General features: G+C 34.0%; 2 protein-coding genes across 8 annotated transcripts in view; one reads left to right on the top strand and one right to left on the bottom strand.

Moving 5' to 3' along the window:
• The window catches only part of LOC129723121 (protocadherin-like wing polarity protein stan), a 237,670-nt gene that overhangs the window by 41,109 nt on the left and 182,022 nt on the right, over window positions 1–14,539 (bottom strand). The gene's annotated exons all lie outside the window — the stretch shown is intronic.
• Window positions 3,092–9,713, top strand: LOC129723129 (uncharacterized). Of its 4 annotated transcripts, XM_055677116.1 has the most exons (4): window positions 3,092–3,213; window positions 3,267–3,534; window positions 3,610–3,867; window positions 3,923–9,713. In XM_055677116.1, the coding sequence occupies exons 1-4, from the start codon at window positions 3,206–3,208 to the stop codon at window positions 3,968–3,970; spliced, it is 582 nt and encodes a 193-aa protein (XP_055533091.1). In that variant the 5' UTR covers window positions 3,092–3,205; the 3' UTR covers window positions 3,971–9,713. The 4 variants fall into 4 exon arrangements, 3 of the variants coding, with proteins under 3 accessions (XP_055533091.1, XP_055533090.1, XP_055533089.1); XR_008727720.1 differs by having other exon boundaries at window positions 3,267–3,479; window positions 3,610–9,713; XM_055677115.1 differs by having other exon boundaries at window positions 3,267–3,483; window positions 3,610–9,713.

Here is a 14,539-nt window from a genome sequence, read left to right as displayed (position 1 = left end):
GAAAATTTTTTTAAAAATTTAAAATTCCATGAACAAAATTTATTTTTATTTTCCCATTCTAGACTTTTTTTCTAAAAATTGCGTAACAGCTTCAAGTTTCTTTACAAAAATTTGAACCCTGCTTTTAATTGAAGTTCAGTGTCTATTTTCAGAACAATTTATTTTTCACAGTGTGTATTTTTAATGATTCATTATTATTTTCCTACAAATTATTCGCAGACAGTTTTTCTATACTACCAAAGATTCTGAGCTACCATGCTTCGAATAAAACCTATGCCAAATCACCCTTTTAGCAAATAAATCATGGGTCTAAAAAATCTCTACATCTGTGAAAAATGCTCAATTTGCTGAGCCGAACACGTGTGCAAAGTTTCATTCAAATCAAAAATGTTTGATTAAATTTTTGCGTATTTCTAGGTCATTTGAGACGATTTTGCTCTTCAGTTTTTAATGGGCTTTCTTCGGGAAAAGCATGTAGTTATAATTTAGTAGGTTATAAACTAATCTATCTTAAAATTTACAACAATTATTCACCAAAAGAACTTATTTTACAGTACTTACTTTACATTACTTTACCTTACTATTCACCACTAGCCGAAAAACTGATGATGAGGAGACAACTGTGTAATACCACCGACTGAACAACACTTCAACACTCAGGATAAGCAAATATTCGAATATACAAAAAAAAGAGGCCCCTCTATTTATATATATATATATATATATATATATATATATATATATATATATATATATATATATATATATATATATATATATATATATATATATATACATATATATATATATATATATATATATATATATATATATATATATATATATATATATATATATATATATATATATATATATATATATATATATATATATATATTTACATATATATATATATATATATATATATATATATATATATATATATATATATATATATATATATATATATATATATATATATATATATATATATATATATATATATATATATATATATATATATATATATATATATATGCATTCGAATAATTTGAATTTATAGATTATTCACAATACATACTTGTAAGCCTCAAAATATTAATAATTTTTCAACAGAATAGTGTATCATAGCTTATTAGCTTATATTTAAATATTATGCCTGTCCATAAAATGGATTGAATTCGCTGTAAAAAAACAGCTCTTCATAGCTATGTGTAAACTCAGTGTTTTGGCTAAACAATGCCATGTTTTCCAGAGTGTGTATTTGTGTGTTTTTATTTATATTTTTTGTTAAAGTAGGAGAGTGCTTTAAAAATTTAATGTATCGTATAGAAAAAACTGAATGTATTTTATAACATTGAAAACAGCTTTTGATCACTGGAGTTAACAAAGCACCTAAATAATATGCCTTATTGTAGTTGAAATGACTAAATTCTCTTATGCTTAGCTAACTAGAAATGCTTGAAAAAATCAATTAATTTTAGGCGATGGTTTATCATTAAATCAAGGCTGCCACCTACAATTATGCAGCGAAAAAGTGCCTAATTACGACAAAAGTAAGAAGCACTTGGTTTAATGACAAATGCAAACAACATAATTGTGTTGTGTTGAGTCAAATGAACATTGTGTGTACAAAAAAGTATGAACAACACAACAATAGATCATTACACACAAAAAATTACCGCAGTTTTGGACAGTTTAGGGTGGCTTGTTTACATGGCATTAGAATTTTTTTCGATTATTCGTTTAGTGAGTTTGTGCTGTTGGAAGTAAAAACAATTAATATGAATACGACATAGATCAGAAACTCTCCGCCTACACGAATTCCTTACCATCGGACGGTAAAAAACACTAAGCTAGAAAAATGTGAAATCCGATCCGAAAATTTTACAAGTCCAAACAAACGCAACGCAATGATCTATGAGGATTGAAATCAGTCTGCTATCTTTATCATCCTAAAAGTGTTACATACTTTTGATTCTCCATCAGAGGTAATGAACGACATAAACCTAACATGGCCATAACGAAATTATGTTTTCATGTAACATTATAATGTTAAAATGTAATCCGAAGTAATGGTTTATGTTGTATAACAAAAACAAATGTAACGCAGCACATACCCAACATTCATATATGTTTTAAGTAACAAGCAATGTTTTGTAACAACGTAGGAAATAAAAATATTTCCGTCACGTAAGTATTACTGCAATGTTACTAATGTTGATTGGGTAGTTTTTGAATTAAGAAATATAATACAAGCTTGGAAGATGTGTATACATTACTTCAAAAAACCAAAATAAAAATAAAATAACGCCCCTAGCGGGCTGGCTAAATTGTGCCATATTTATTTTGTATGTCAATTTAGGTGTTTACTTTCGGTTTACCGTGAACGCATATACTGCCGCTCCAAGCATAACTGTCCCAGCGTCCATAAGGTTTGCACAGGATAAGGGACAGTTATGCTTGGAGCGGCAGTATAAGTTTTGTACGTACATTCCAACTATATGAATTGGCATGATCAATAATATGGATAATTCTACTATCGTTTGTTTAGTAATTTTAAACATTTGGCATATTAAAAATTTTACAATTTTCAAATGACAAGTATGATAAGTATTCGTACTACCTTTGAAAATAGAACAGAGATTCTTAGAAAAGGATGCATTTAGGTCGTGGAAGATGAAATGAGATTATTATTATCTAAATTGCGCTTCTGTAGTATGAATATAGTTATTGCGTAATATATGGAACAAATTCGAGAAGCTCGAGTTCCCAAAAACATCAGAGGTTGAAAAGAATGTTTTTAACTTAGTGAGCTCCATGTTTGTAAGAGGAATTGTATGTCTCGAATTGATAGTAATGCAGCATGTAACCTGTCAAATTTTTTAATAAATAAATATATTTTGCAAATAAATATTTTTTTTAACCGCCAATATATATATATATATATATATATAAAACGCTTAATCCATTTAGCACTATTGTCTGTCTAGATTTTAATCAAAATTTCAACACCTTTAAACTAGCAACACTGACTACTTCCGACGTTGATTTAAAATTTTCTGGCAACAGAATACCGGAATGCGGTCAAAAAAAAACAAACATTAAGGCATATGCTATGGTTTGTGCGTATGTGAATACGCGTTTAAATTATTATTATCCATGTGAATAGGTTTCTATAACAAACCGCAACAATCTTATTTTGATGGATGAGTAAGTAAACTTTCATTTTGTCATAACATCTTTTTATAAAAGTTTTGTTTCAGCTCATACGAAGATGAAGAGCATCTTGAAGAGAAGGATGTGATTCGTTCCTCACCTCCGACTAGTGCGCGCGAGGAAAGCTTGTTTTCCTTCAAAGGAATCTTTTATCAGCGATTATTCCGGAGCCAGCTGCGACCTAAGGAGGTGGCAAAACAGGACATCGGAGGAGACACCATGCACGATGTTCTTTTTTCGATTTGGCAGAAGGTGGAGAAGTATGTACGTCGGAAAGTAGTTTTTCGAGACGATGTCCCTTATTGGGATGAGAAGGTCAGGTTGCTCCTTCTCATCCCAATAAGGGACCAAAAAAAAATAGACGATATTGAGCGGTTTGTCACTCTGCAGGATAAGGAAAAGAAGAAAAAATATTCTGTTACTGACTTAAAACATCGATCACTCCCAAAAAGGCGTGGAAAGCCACCACCTGTTGAGTTAGCAAAGTACTTTCGCTGGAAAACGGTTTCTGAGGCAGCTCGCCTTCAGGCAGTGCATCGAGGAATGGTGGTGGCGAATACAATCAATGAAGGTTGGATGCAAGGCATTGCGGATGTCAAGAGCGATTTGAGATTGGCTTGCGAAATACTGCAGAATGCTATTCAAAAGGTAGAAGCGATGCAATCAAGAGGACTATATGGAACTGAAATATGTTCAACTTTAGAAACTGCAATGCGCCCAGAATCTCGGGACCCTGAAGAGCTACAGGTGATATTGACATATCATTTTGAAGGGTTTTAGATGTAGAATCGAACAACGTGATCATTTTTTTTTTCTGCAATATTGCCAACATTGCATTTTTTTCGATTCAAAACTTAATTTGCAATTTACTCAAAATACCCCACCTTCGATTTTGATTTTGACCACACAAATGTGTTTAGCAGACGATTTTACATAGGAATCACTTATCAGCAAAAAACAAAATGTAGCGTTCCAGAGATACAGCATTTTCAAAATTGCAAGATTTTGGATTTTGTCTATGCACGAAAACGCTTTTACATAAATTGCTGCAATCTCAATGGTATCCTAGCAGGCGTTTGTGTAATCGAAGAGATGTTCCTTAGAGGAGCATCCGGTAATGATGTAACGCAAAAAATCCCGCTCTAGAATCATTTTCACGAAAGGTTACAGGAGAGTTTTGGCTACACTTTTCGTATTTAAATTCAAACTGTTTTTTTGTTAAATGTAGACTTTTGTCCATGATTCGAATTTTGAAACCAACTTGGGACATTGTTAATACACACTTCTCGCTAAACACGTGAAAAGGGCCCATGTGCCATATGTAAACAAGCCACAATTTCACGTTTTTCAATGAATGCAAGCTTAATCTACCCGTACAAATAAGATTGTTTGATTACGAGTAAATTCTTTTATCAATAAATCTTATTAGTAAGGCTAGATTTGCTTGTATTCATAAAAAAACAAGAAAATTTGGCTTGTTTACATATGGCACATGGGCCCTTTTCACATGTTTGGCGAGACTTATCATCTATCATATCATATCACCGAATTCGTCTTCTTTTCACCGACTTTTCAACAGCTGAGCGCTCGGTAAAACGTTCGGTTATATAAACCACTACCGATCGATCAGTAATCAAATTTTTGTTGCTTTCTGTCTTTATTACCGACCCAATTTGTGAAAACGGCAAATGCAATTAGTTGCCAAAACCACCGATTAAATCTGTAAGTTGTGTAAGACAATACCGAAAGATCTGTGATATTTGTTATTTGTTCACTTTTGATTATTTAAGTAAACCAGAAATATGATGTAACATTGTTTTGATAAAAAAATATTTTTATTCAAATATTATTAAAAATTTTACCTATTAAAAATTAAAAAAAAATCAAAAATCGACGCTCGCCGTACCGAATTTGTCAGGGTGAAAATCAATTAACCTTCATGCCAGTTGTGCTCATAGTTTCAAAGCCGAAGATCTTCCGGGTGTGTCCATTAACAAGGCGGTGTAAACTATTTACGTAGCATGCAACAGATGCTCGGAAGTAGAAACAATTTATGTGATGGTTTAATGCCTAAAATATTTACAAATTTTGTTATTATATACCTTCTTACGAAAAATTTGTACTATGCGGTCATCTTTTAGCTGAAGTTGTTGGAGAAAGTCCTCCATTTTTTCGTAGGAACTTCAATGTTCAAACGGAACCGAGAATATGACTTGACAATAGGGTGGTTTACCGGTAAAACAAAAACCGGTAAAACCGATATTTTTTTCAATACCGAAATACCAGTATTGGAGAGACGAAAAAACCGGTATTTTCGGTATTTTTCTTAAAATGGAAAAAAAACTTCCCACAATATTCATAAATCTTTGTTAGGCTAATGAATGCTTCTTACTTAGGTATAGTCGTTACAAATCACATGACGATGTATACAGGGTGTAAGGTAGCTCACTTTTAATCAAATCCTTTAAGGGATGGTCAAAATTTAACTACTGCAGAGTTATTCTCTGCTTCTAGTTTTCGGTTATGTTTACCTTTAACGAGGTCTATCACAAGAAGTAAGATAGCTAGCTCAATTCTGTTGGTTTTCTTAAAAAGCTGAGAAAATTTCGTAATCAATAGTGTCTCAAAAATGTCGAATTAGGAAGAACAAGAAGCCTTTAGAAAGGAACAAATATGAAATCAAATGTTTTTGAGAACTTAACAGCAATTTTCTCTCTGAAATGTGTGATAAACATGGAGTTTGTTGTTAACCAAATTAAACATTGAAGTCTACTCTACTAGTTGTTCTCTGACACCAAGCACCTAATTCTTTTAGTTTAGATACTATTTCACTTTAAAAGCAATCAGCCACGCCTTCGTTTAGTGTGGTAGAATTCACAATTTTCTGCTCGTTTAAGGCAAACAAAACCAAAAACTAAAATTAGTGAATAACTCTGCAGTAGTTTACTTTTGACCATATGAGTAGAAGGATTTTTTTCATCAAACATGGTCCTCTATCGCCCCTTGAAGGATTTTAAGTGAGCTCCCTAATATAATAAATACATTTAGACAGAAGCAACATTATATATATTAATTTTCCCTCACCTATTTACCAATTTTTGTTATCTTTTTGTTTGTTCTGCTCGGATTCAGACAATGTGTTTGTGTGTATCGATAATATGTCAAAAAACTTCAATAAAGCATTTATTTTTTAAGTATAACAGCTTATCTCTTCACACACTCATACTCACAGAGGCAACGCGTGGGTAGGTTCAAAACCTACCAGTTTAACTACAAATTATGAGGCAGTAATTACAATTATGTCAGCGAAAAAACGCAAGACATAATTCATTTTGTGCTATTTAAAAGTAAAACTAAAAAAATATAAATAAATATAAATTTGGATTAGGAATTTATTTTTTGTTGAGACAAAGTGTTATAATCAACCAATAAAGATTTCATCCTAAAAATTACTGCTCCTTGAAAAAGTGAAATTTAAATAGCTGTAGCTTCGTCAAAGCTTCGTCGCCCGTACCGCAGCGGGCTTTTATTAGCAACTAGCTGAATGTACCCGGCCTCACTCGTGTACAAGTTTCTGCTTTTTCTATTTCAAATATTAATTTCTATTTCAGTTATTTCAAATATTTATTTCTATTTCAGTTACAAACTTGTTCATATGCCACTTTTTTCGTTTCTCCATTAGAAGCTAAAGTTAATAAAATAATAATAATAGTAATAAATAATTTGGACGAATTGTTTAAAGAGCATCGAACAGAATAAAGAAGTATTTACCTTCGATTCATTCGGATTCGTAAAAAGTAAATTCTGGTCTGGTCGTGATTTCTTTTTTTTATTTCATTCATATATACTCTTCTCAACAGTTTCAAATATTGTTTTTCTACGAAATTTATTGTTGTTCACTAATTTGAAACTAAGTTTTGCGATGTGAAAGAAAATTTAAATAAAAATCTGCATGTTTTTTTTCGTTATTACATTAGTTTCGAAATTATGTTCTTCGTAATCATATCACTAGATTCATTCATTTGAGTTTTTCAAACACTGTTATCCAGTGTTGTATCTGGATCGTATACCACAAGAGATCAAAATAATGGTCGCTAAGGTCCTAATCTTAGAAAAAAATCTGGATCGTAATGAAGCAGAGGTACTCATAAATGCAAAAACATAATCATGCAGCGACACGTCCATACATAGTTGCAACCTGAGACGCTAAGCAAAAAATGAATTTCAAATCCAAATTTATGTAGGTAACGTTTTCGGCAGTGGCTTACTTCGGCAGGTTTTTGCATAAGACTGCGGCAGAAAACCACTACCGAAGACGGTCGACACCCCATATCTTTAATTATTTTTCAGTTTTATTTTTAAATAGTACAGGGAAAATGACGCGTTTTTTTTTCGCGGACAATCATCATTACTTCCCCGAACTATGATTTTAGGAACTTTGTAGTTGAAAAAGTAGTTTTAAAGACCACGAGTCACCCCTGGTTTGTATTAATCCGAAAGAAATAAAAATACCGGTTTTTTACCGGTTTTATCGGTTTTTATTTTTATGAATACCGAAATACCGGTTTTTCGAAAAGTCGGTAATACCGACCACCCTACTTGACAACCAGAACGAGAACAACGAATAGAAAAAATTTGACAGCTCTATAGTTGGTCCAGTAGTTTTTTACCAATATTCGGTAAAACTTTAATTTACCGAACAGTTCAGTAGAAAATATAGCAGTATTCAGTAAAATCATTTGCTGAATACAGAAAATATGTAACGTTATATCAATTTTACAAACTACTCTGTATTTTCTCAAACTTACCGATCGAAATTGTAATAATAATTACCGAACATTTATTATCTGATTGAGTGTGTAGCGTGAAAAAAATGCTGATTTCAGATTTCATTTCATTATTTTGCATATTTACATTCAAGACCACATGTTCAAACAAATCTCCGAACGCATCCAAAAGATTTTATCATAACCGAATATCTTAATTTGCTCATATCATAGCACGTTATAGAGCAAGTAACTCTATCATAACATTTACCCGCCTATGTTCTTCTAATTCTTCTTCTTACCCAGGATTAGAGCAGAGGTGGATTTTTCTGTTCTGTTTATTTGACACAGGCTTTGCAGCCACTGATTCCTACTGATAATAACAGTCTTCTTCCGAGCCTGAACTCGAACATGCAACGACTAGCAGTTTTGTGACGAAATTTGACGAGGGGGAGGCATTTTTAATTCTTTGTCTTGTCTTATTCATTTATGATACAATGTATGTTTTTAGTAATAAAGTTTGCAAAAAAAGTCATTGGGATGAGGTGAGGGTGGGGGGCGTGGTGAGGAGTTTGTTATAACTCTACGAAATTATCTATAGAGGTTTGACTTTGTGACGAAATGCTACGGTGGAAGAGGGGGAAGAGGGTAAAAAAAATTCAAAAAAAATACGTCATTTATGCATGCTCCCTTAGTAGCTAGTAAACCTCATCACGTAAGCTGCTGTGATAACCAATACCGTTTTCCAGCGACACAAATTTGTTTTAAATACAATCCAATTAAACACACCATCTTCAAGAATGAAATGACTGTACCCGTGAGACACATTGTTTACAATTTTGAAATCATAGCAAATCTTAAATCAGGAAAAAACATGACCATTCGCCTGCTAGGAAACAGTTTTAAATTGAGAGGGGATAATTTCTACAATGCGATAAACCAATAAAATGAAGATTCATGTGAAAAGTGTAACCAAAACTCTCCTGTAACTTTTCGTGAAAATGATTCTAGAACGGGATTTTTTGCGTTACATCATAAACGAATGCTCCTCTAAGGAACAACTCTTTGATTACACAAACGCCTGCTAGGATACCATAAGGATAGTAGCAGTTCATGTAGAAGCGCTTTCGTGCATAGACAAAATCCAAAACCCTGCAATTTTGAAAATGCTGTATCTCTGGAACGCTACATTTTGTATTTTGCTGATAAGTGATTTCTATGTAAAATCGTCTGCTAAGCACATTGGTGTGGTCAAAATCAAAATCGAAGGGGGTATTTTGAGGAAATTGCAAATTAAGTTTTGAATAAAAAAAATACAATGTTGGCAACACTGCAGAAAAAAATTAATCGCGTAGTTCGATTCTACATCTAAAACCCTTCAAAATGATATGTCAATATCACCTGTAGCTCTTCAGGGTCCCGATCAAGGTTGTTAATACGATAGAATATCGTCGATAATCGTCATCGCCGTTACCAATAACGTATGGCATCGTCTAAGACAAGACGCGACAGCTGGCTTCTTATTTTTCTCTTCGTAACGGCATCCCCGTCGAATTTTTTTTGAACGTTCCACACCGTTGATGCCAGAATGATTATTTTTAACAACTTTTGCAGGTCAATGAAAATAAAACAAATTTAAAATGTAATATATATAGGCGAATAATACTCAATTTTTATTTATCATTTTATGTTCAATAAAGCATACTTCTACTATCAATTTTTTTCTTCCTAAGTTTCTTGGTACCCAAATTTTTTCTTCCTAAGTTTCTTGGACTTCAACCGAAATAGTAAAGAACGATTAATCAATGCATTTTTAAAGTTATAACAGTGAAATACATTATTCGGTAATATCATGTACCTTGCATTCTTTTGCATCATTATTTATGAACAATTATAACAGCTAAATTATGGATCTCCAGCAACACTGCTTTACAGTGAAAAATAACCTCGTTGTATTTTCTACGTGACGATTGCGTTATCGGATTCAGCCAATCAGCAGCCGGTTCAAATTGGTTGAATGTAACGGTGACCAGCTGTCACGTCTTGTCTTAGGGCATCGTTATTGACGATGACGATAACGCCTTCAAACATTAACGTTATCAGCGATGACGATAGTCACTAGACGTTATCAGCTCACTAACGTCTTATGCCAGTTTTGTCTGCTGTGGTAGTGAGTGGTGTACTGACTTGATCGAAAAGCAGGCACGGGGTGAAGAAGCGTTTTTCACTTCGGAGGGTTGGAGACGAAGCATCACTAAGCAACAGAAAGAAACTTTTCCTTATTTGTTTATGTTTCACTTCTCACCAGGCAAAAAATGTTGAATACCAAGGTATGTGGCATTGTCATATTTGCATTTAAAATGCATCTAAATCATATATCTAATGATACAAAAATAACTCTTGCAGTGGTTGTTGAAACACAAACGTTATTGTTTCGATACCGTCCAGCAGCTATCGACTTTGACAATGACGATAATGTCTGGAGACGTTAGCGTCATCGTCGATAACGATAACAGACGGTATCGTTATCGGCGTTTTCGATAGGTTATCGATTTACAACTTTGGTCCCGATGTATTCACAAAATAAAAACCTAAATTAGTCCACCTAGCGGTCAGACCCAGCCTTTCTCATTCAATTTTTTATTTGTAAAAATAGATTTACATAAACACTTCAATCCAATAAATGTATATTCACTCTTTAGGTTCTAAAATATTGATGTTGTAATCTTTACATATAAAAATGCAGTCAAGTCTGTCTGTCTGTCTGATCCATATAGGCCCGAAAACTACCGAACCGATCGACGTGAAAACTTGTATGTGGGGGTTTTTGGTGCCGATAAAGGTTCCTATGATAGTTTGAAACCCCTCCCTCTTCTGGAAGGGAGGGGTCCCATACAAATGAAACATAAATTTCTGCACATCTCGCGAACTAATCAACCAAATGGAACCATATTGGCAGGTGAATGTTTTTTAGTGGTAACAAATATGTTCCATAATCGACCTCAGATAACATTTTGGATTGTAAGCTGGCAACTTCCGGTTTCTGGAAAACAGCCGAAAATGGCCGATTTCCACCCAATATAATAATATCCGGATCTAGAATAATACACAGGAGCTAAAATCGACCACAGATAGCATTTGAAATTCTAAGATGGCGACTTCCGGTTTCTGAAAACAGCAGAAAATGACCAAATACCACCCAATATGAGTTTTTCTTTAACCAGTATGCCGTTCAAAATCCAGAAATTATCTCCAAATGCCATTATGATATCCAAAATGTCGACTTCCGGTGTCGGAAAAACAGCGGCAAATGACCAAATACCACCCAATATGGGTATTTCCGGAACCGTAATCGACTTCAGACAACATTTTGAATTGTAAGATGGCAACTTCCGGTTTCTGGAAAACAGCCTGAAATCGACGATTCCCATTAAATATAAGTATTTCTGGAACCAGAAAGATGCACAGAAGCTAAAAATTGATCACAGACTCAATTTTGAATATTAAGATGGTGACTTCCGGTGTCTGGCAAACAGCCGGAAATGACCAAAAACCATTCAATATGAATGTTTTCGGAACCAGAATTACGCCCAGATGACAGAAATTGATTTCACAGGCAATTTTAAAGTCCAAAATGACGACTTTCGGCTTCTGAAAAACAGTCCAAAGTGACCAAGTATCACCCAATATGAGTTTTTCTTTAACCAGTATCCTAAATACCATTTTGAAATCCAAGATGGCGACTACCGGTTTGTGAAAAACAGCCTAAAATAAACAAATACTATCCAATATCAGTATCTCTGGAACCAGAATGATGCAAGGAGCTAACAATTGACCTCAGGCACCATTTTGAATTGCCAAATGGCAACTTATAGGCAACAGTCGGAAATGACCGAATAATACTCAATATGGATATTTCCGTAAACGTGATGATGCATAGAAACCAAACACTGACCCTGGACACTATTTTGAATTTGAAGACGACCAAAAACTTTTCCAGAAACTTTTAGTTTCTGGAAAACAACCAAAAATACCTCCCAATATGGGTATTTCCGGTGTCAGATTGATACCAGAAAATCTGCTGCTAATGACAGAATACCACCCAATATGAATATATTCAGAATTAAGGCGAAGTACAGAAGCCAAAAGACGAGGATGTTGTCATTTCGATAAAACCAATCATTTCAAACGATTTGTTATTTGACTTTGATCATATTCTATGGCCGATTTGTCGTGCATTTGCAGATTTTAAACACATCGCAAGGAATCAATGAACTTGGAACGTTCAAATAGTACGACACCACATTTAAATTATGTTGAGGCCACATATATCGATCAAAGCAGGTATAGTTTTTTAAGAAGCCTTTGAATTTCTCTTCTTTCCATAACTTTTGAGTTACATATCAAATTGTTATGAAGTTTGTTATTTGTAAGTTTGAGAGATGACTCGTTCGTATGACACTAGTTATGTTCAAATAAGTCATGTAATCTTTGAGATAATAGACTTTCGTTGTTTTATTAACAATTTTTACATAACGGTTGCTTAAGTTCGATTATAATCAAATGAAATGGGAACGTTTAGGTCAGCCAAACTTTGTAACCACGTGTTCAATCATAATTCATCAGTTAACCCTTGACTAGCCCGCTCATCTGATAATAGTAATCAAATCGGTTGTGTAGTTTCTGAGATAATGAAGTTTCGTGATTTTCACAAGTTGGCACATTACAAATTGTAACTTCATTCGATTACAGTAAAATTCAATAGGGTCTTCTGAAGCAGCAAGACCATTCATTTGACACTAATTTTGTGGAAATCGGGTCAGCCATCGCTGAGAAAAGTGAGTGAGTCCAAGAAGTCTTTGGAATATGTTCCTTTGCATAGCTGGATTTCACATTTTTGAACATAACAGGCAAAGTAATAGTCCGATTGCAAAACAAATCAATAGGGTCTTATGGGGCAATTGGACCTTTCATTTGACACTGATTTTATGAAAATCGGTACAGCCATCTCTGAGAAACATGAGTGAGATTAAACAGTCTTCAGAACACGTTTCTTTTTATAACTTTTGAACCACAAGTTCAATCTTTATGAAACTCAAAATTTAAGGGTTTTCTAGGTAGCCCGTTCATTTAAAACCAATTTTGTTCAAATCGGTTGTGTAGTTTCTGAGATATTGATGTTTCATGGTTTTCACATTTTTAAACATAACCTCTAAACTAAAAATCCGATTACAATAAAATTCAATAGGGTCTTATGGGGCAACAAGACCTTTCATTTGCAATTAATTTCATGAAAATCGGTCCAGCCATCTCTGAGAAAAGTGAGTGAGAATAAAAAGCTGCACATACACACACACACACACACACACACACACACACATACAGAAAATGCTCAGCTCGTCGATATATGTCATTCGGCCCTTTGGAGCACTTTTATACTTTCGGTTTTGCAAGTGATTGCTATACCTTTCTAGGAGAAAGGCAAAAAGGTGTTTTGCTAAATTCGCAAAAAGTGGAGGCAGTCCTATTGACCGAGGGGTCCACCAAACGGTACAACACTTTGTACTTAAAAGTTCCGGCTCGAAATACATCGACTCACAAATTTTGGTCGAAATCGGAGATGGTCGATGCAGTTCCTCGGACACTTGACATGGAATGACCCATAACTATATAACTTTTTGTCCAACTACTCCATATCCCTTGCGTCTTAACATGTCCTTGTTGTTAAAACTCACTTCATCAAGGAATACGAGGTTGAAGAGATCCCACGGAATTGATAGCATTTCTCTAGTGAAGCGCACTATTTCATCTTCGCGAATTTGAATTGCTCTCCGTTCGATGGTTTTCCAAGAGAGTCCTGATTCGTTAAGTATTGCACAGATAGACGAAACATTTATTGTAGTAAAAAAATGTAACTGAAACCTAACTTTGGCTTCGTCTAGGAATAATACTGGTTCTTTGGAATATAAGTCAACTAACCATTGCCGCATAAGGATCCTGAATTTCTTGTACGTCTGCTCACGTTTCTTTCTTTGGAAAAATCCGTTTGTTTCGTATCTGTTGATCCATTCACATATGGTAGACAGTGATTTCCCGTAATTTATAGCAACATCTTTTCTTGCCATTCCCAAAAAATAATAACCGTTAAATGCATGGTAGATGGTATTGTCACTTGCATGGCGTTGTCGAACATTTTGAATAATTAAATTAGACATTTTATACAGAAATAAAGGCAGAAATATTTATATTTTCGATGTAAGATAAACAAGCTATCAACAACTAAATAGTGCCGACGAACATGACATGAAAATGGCAGAACGGTGAGTGACAGAAAGTTCGGAAGTAAAAATGGTGTCGCTAGTCGAAGTAGCGCTATTCGGTTTGGTGCTGGCGCCACAATAATAAGTTTGTTTCTCAGCGCTATGAACTGGACACTTCATGCAGATTATCTCTGGCATAATCAATCGCGTGATTTGAAAAGTACATGTTACAAATTTACAACATTTTGTGTGTAATTTAGAGGTTTACCGTTTCTTCAACGCCGTCACCGGAAA

The sequence above is a fragment of the Wyeomyia smithii genome, chromosome 2 (assembly GCF_029784165.1).
Source record: "Wyeomyia smithii strain HCP4-BCI-WySm-NY-G18 chromosome 2, ASM2978416v1, whole genome shotgun sequence".
Classification (NCBI taxonomy): domain Eukaryota; kingdom Metazoa; phylum Arthropoda; class Insecta; order Diptera; family Culicidae; genus Wyeomyia; species Wyeomyia smithii.
This window is presented reverse-complemented; position numbering and strand designations above follow the sequence as displayed.

Coding starts and splice junctions, on each gene's coding strand:
- LOC129723129 (XM_055677114.1), top strand. Junction 3,535..3,609: donor TCCCTTATTGGGATGAGAAG/GTCAGGTTGCTC, acceptor GTCACTCTGCAG/GATAAGGAAAAGAAGAAAAA.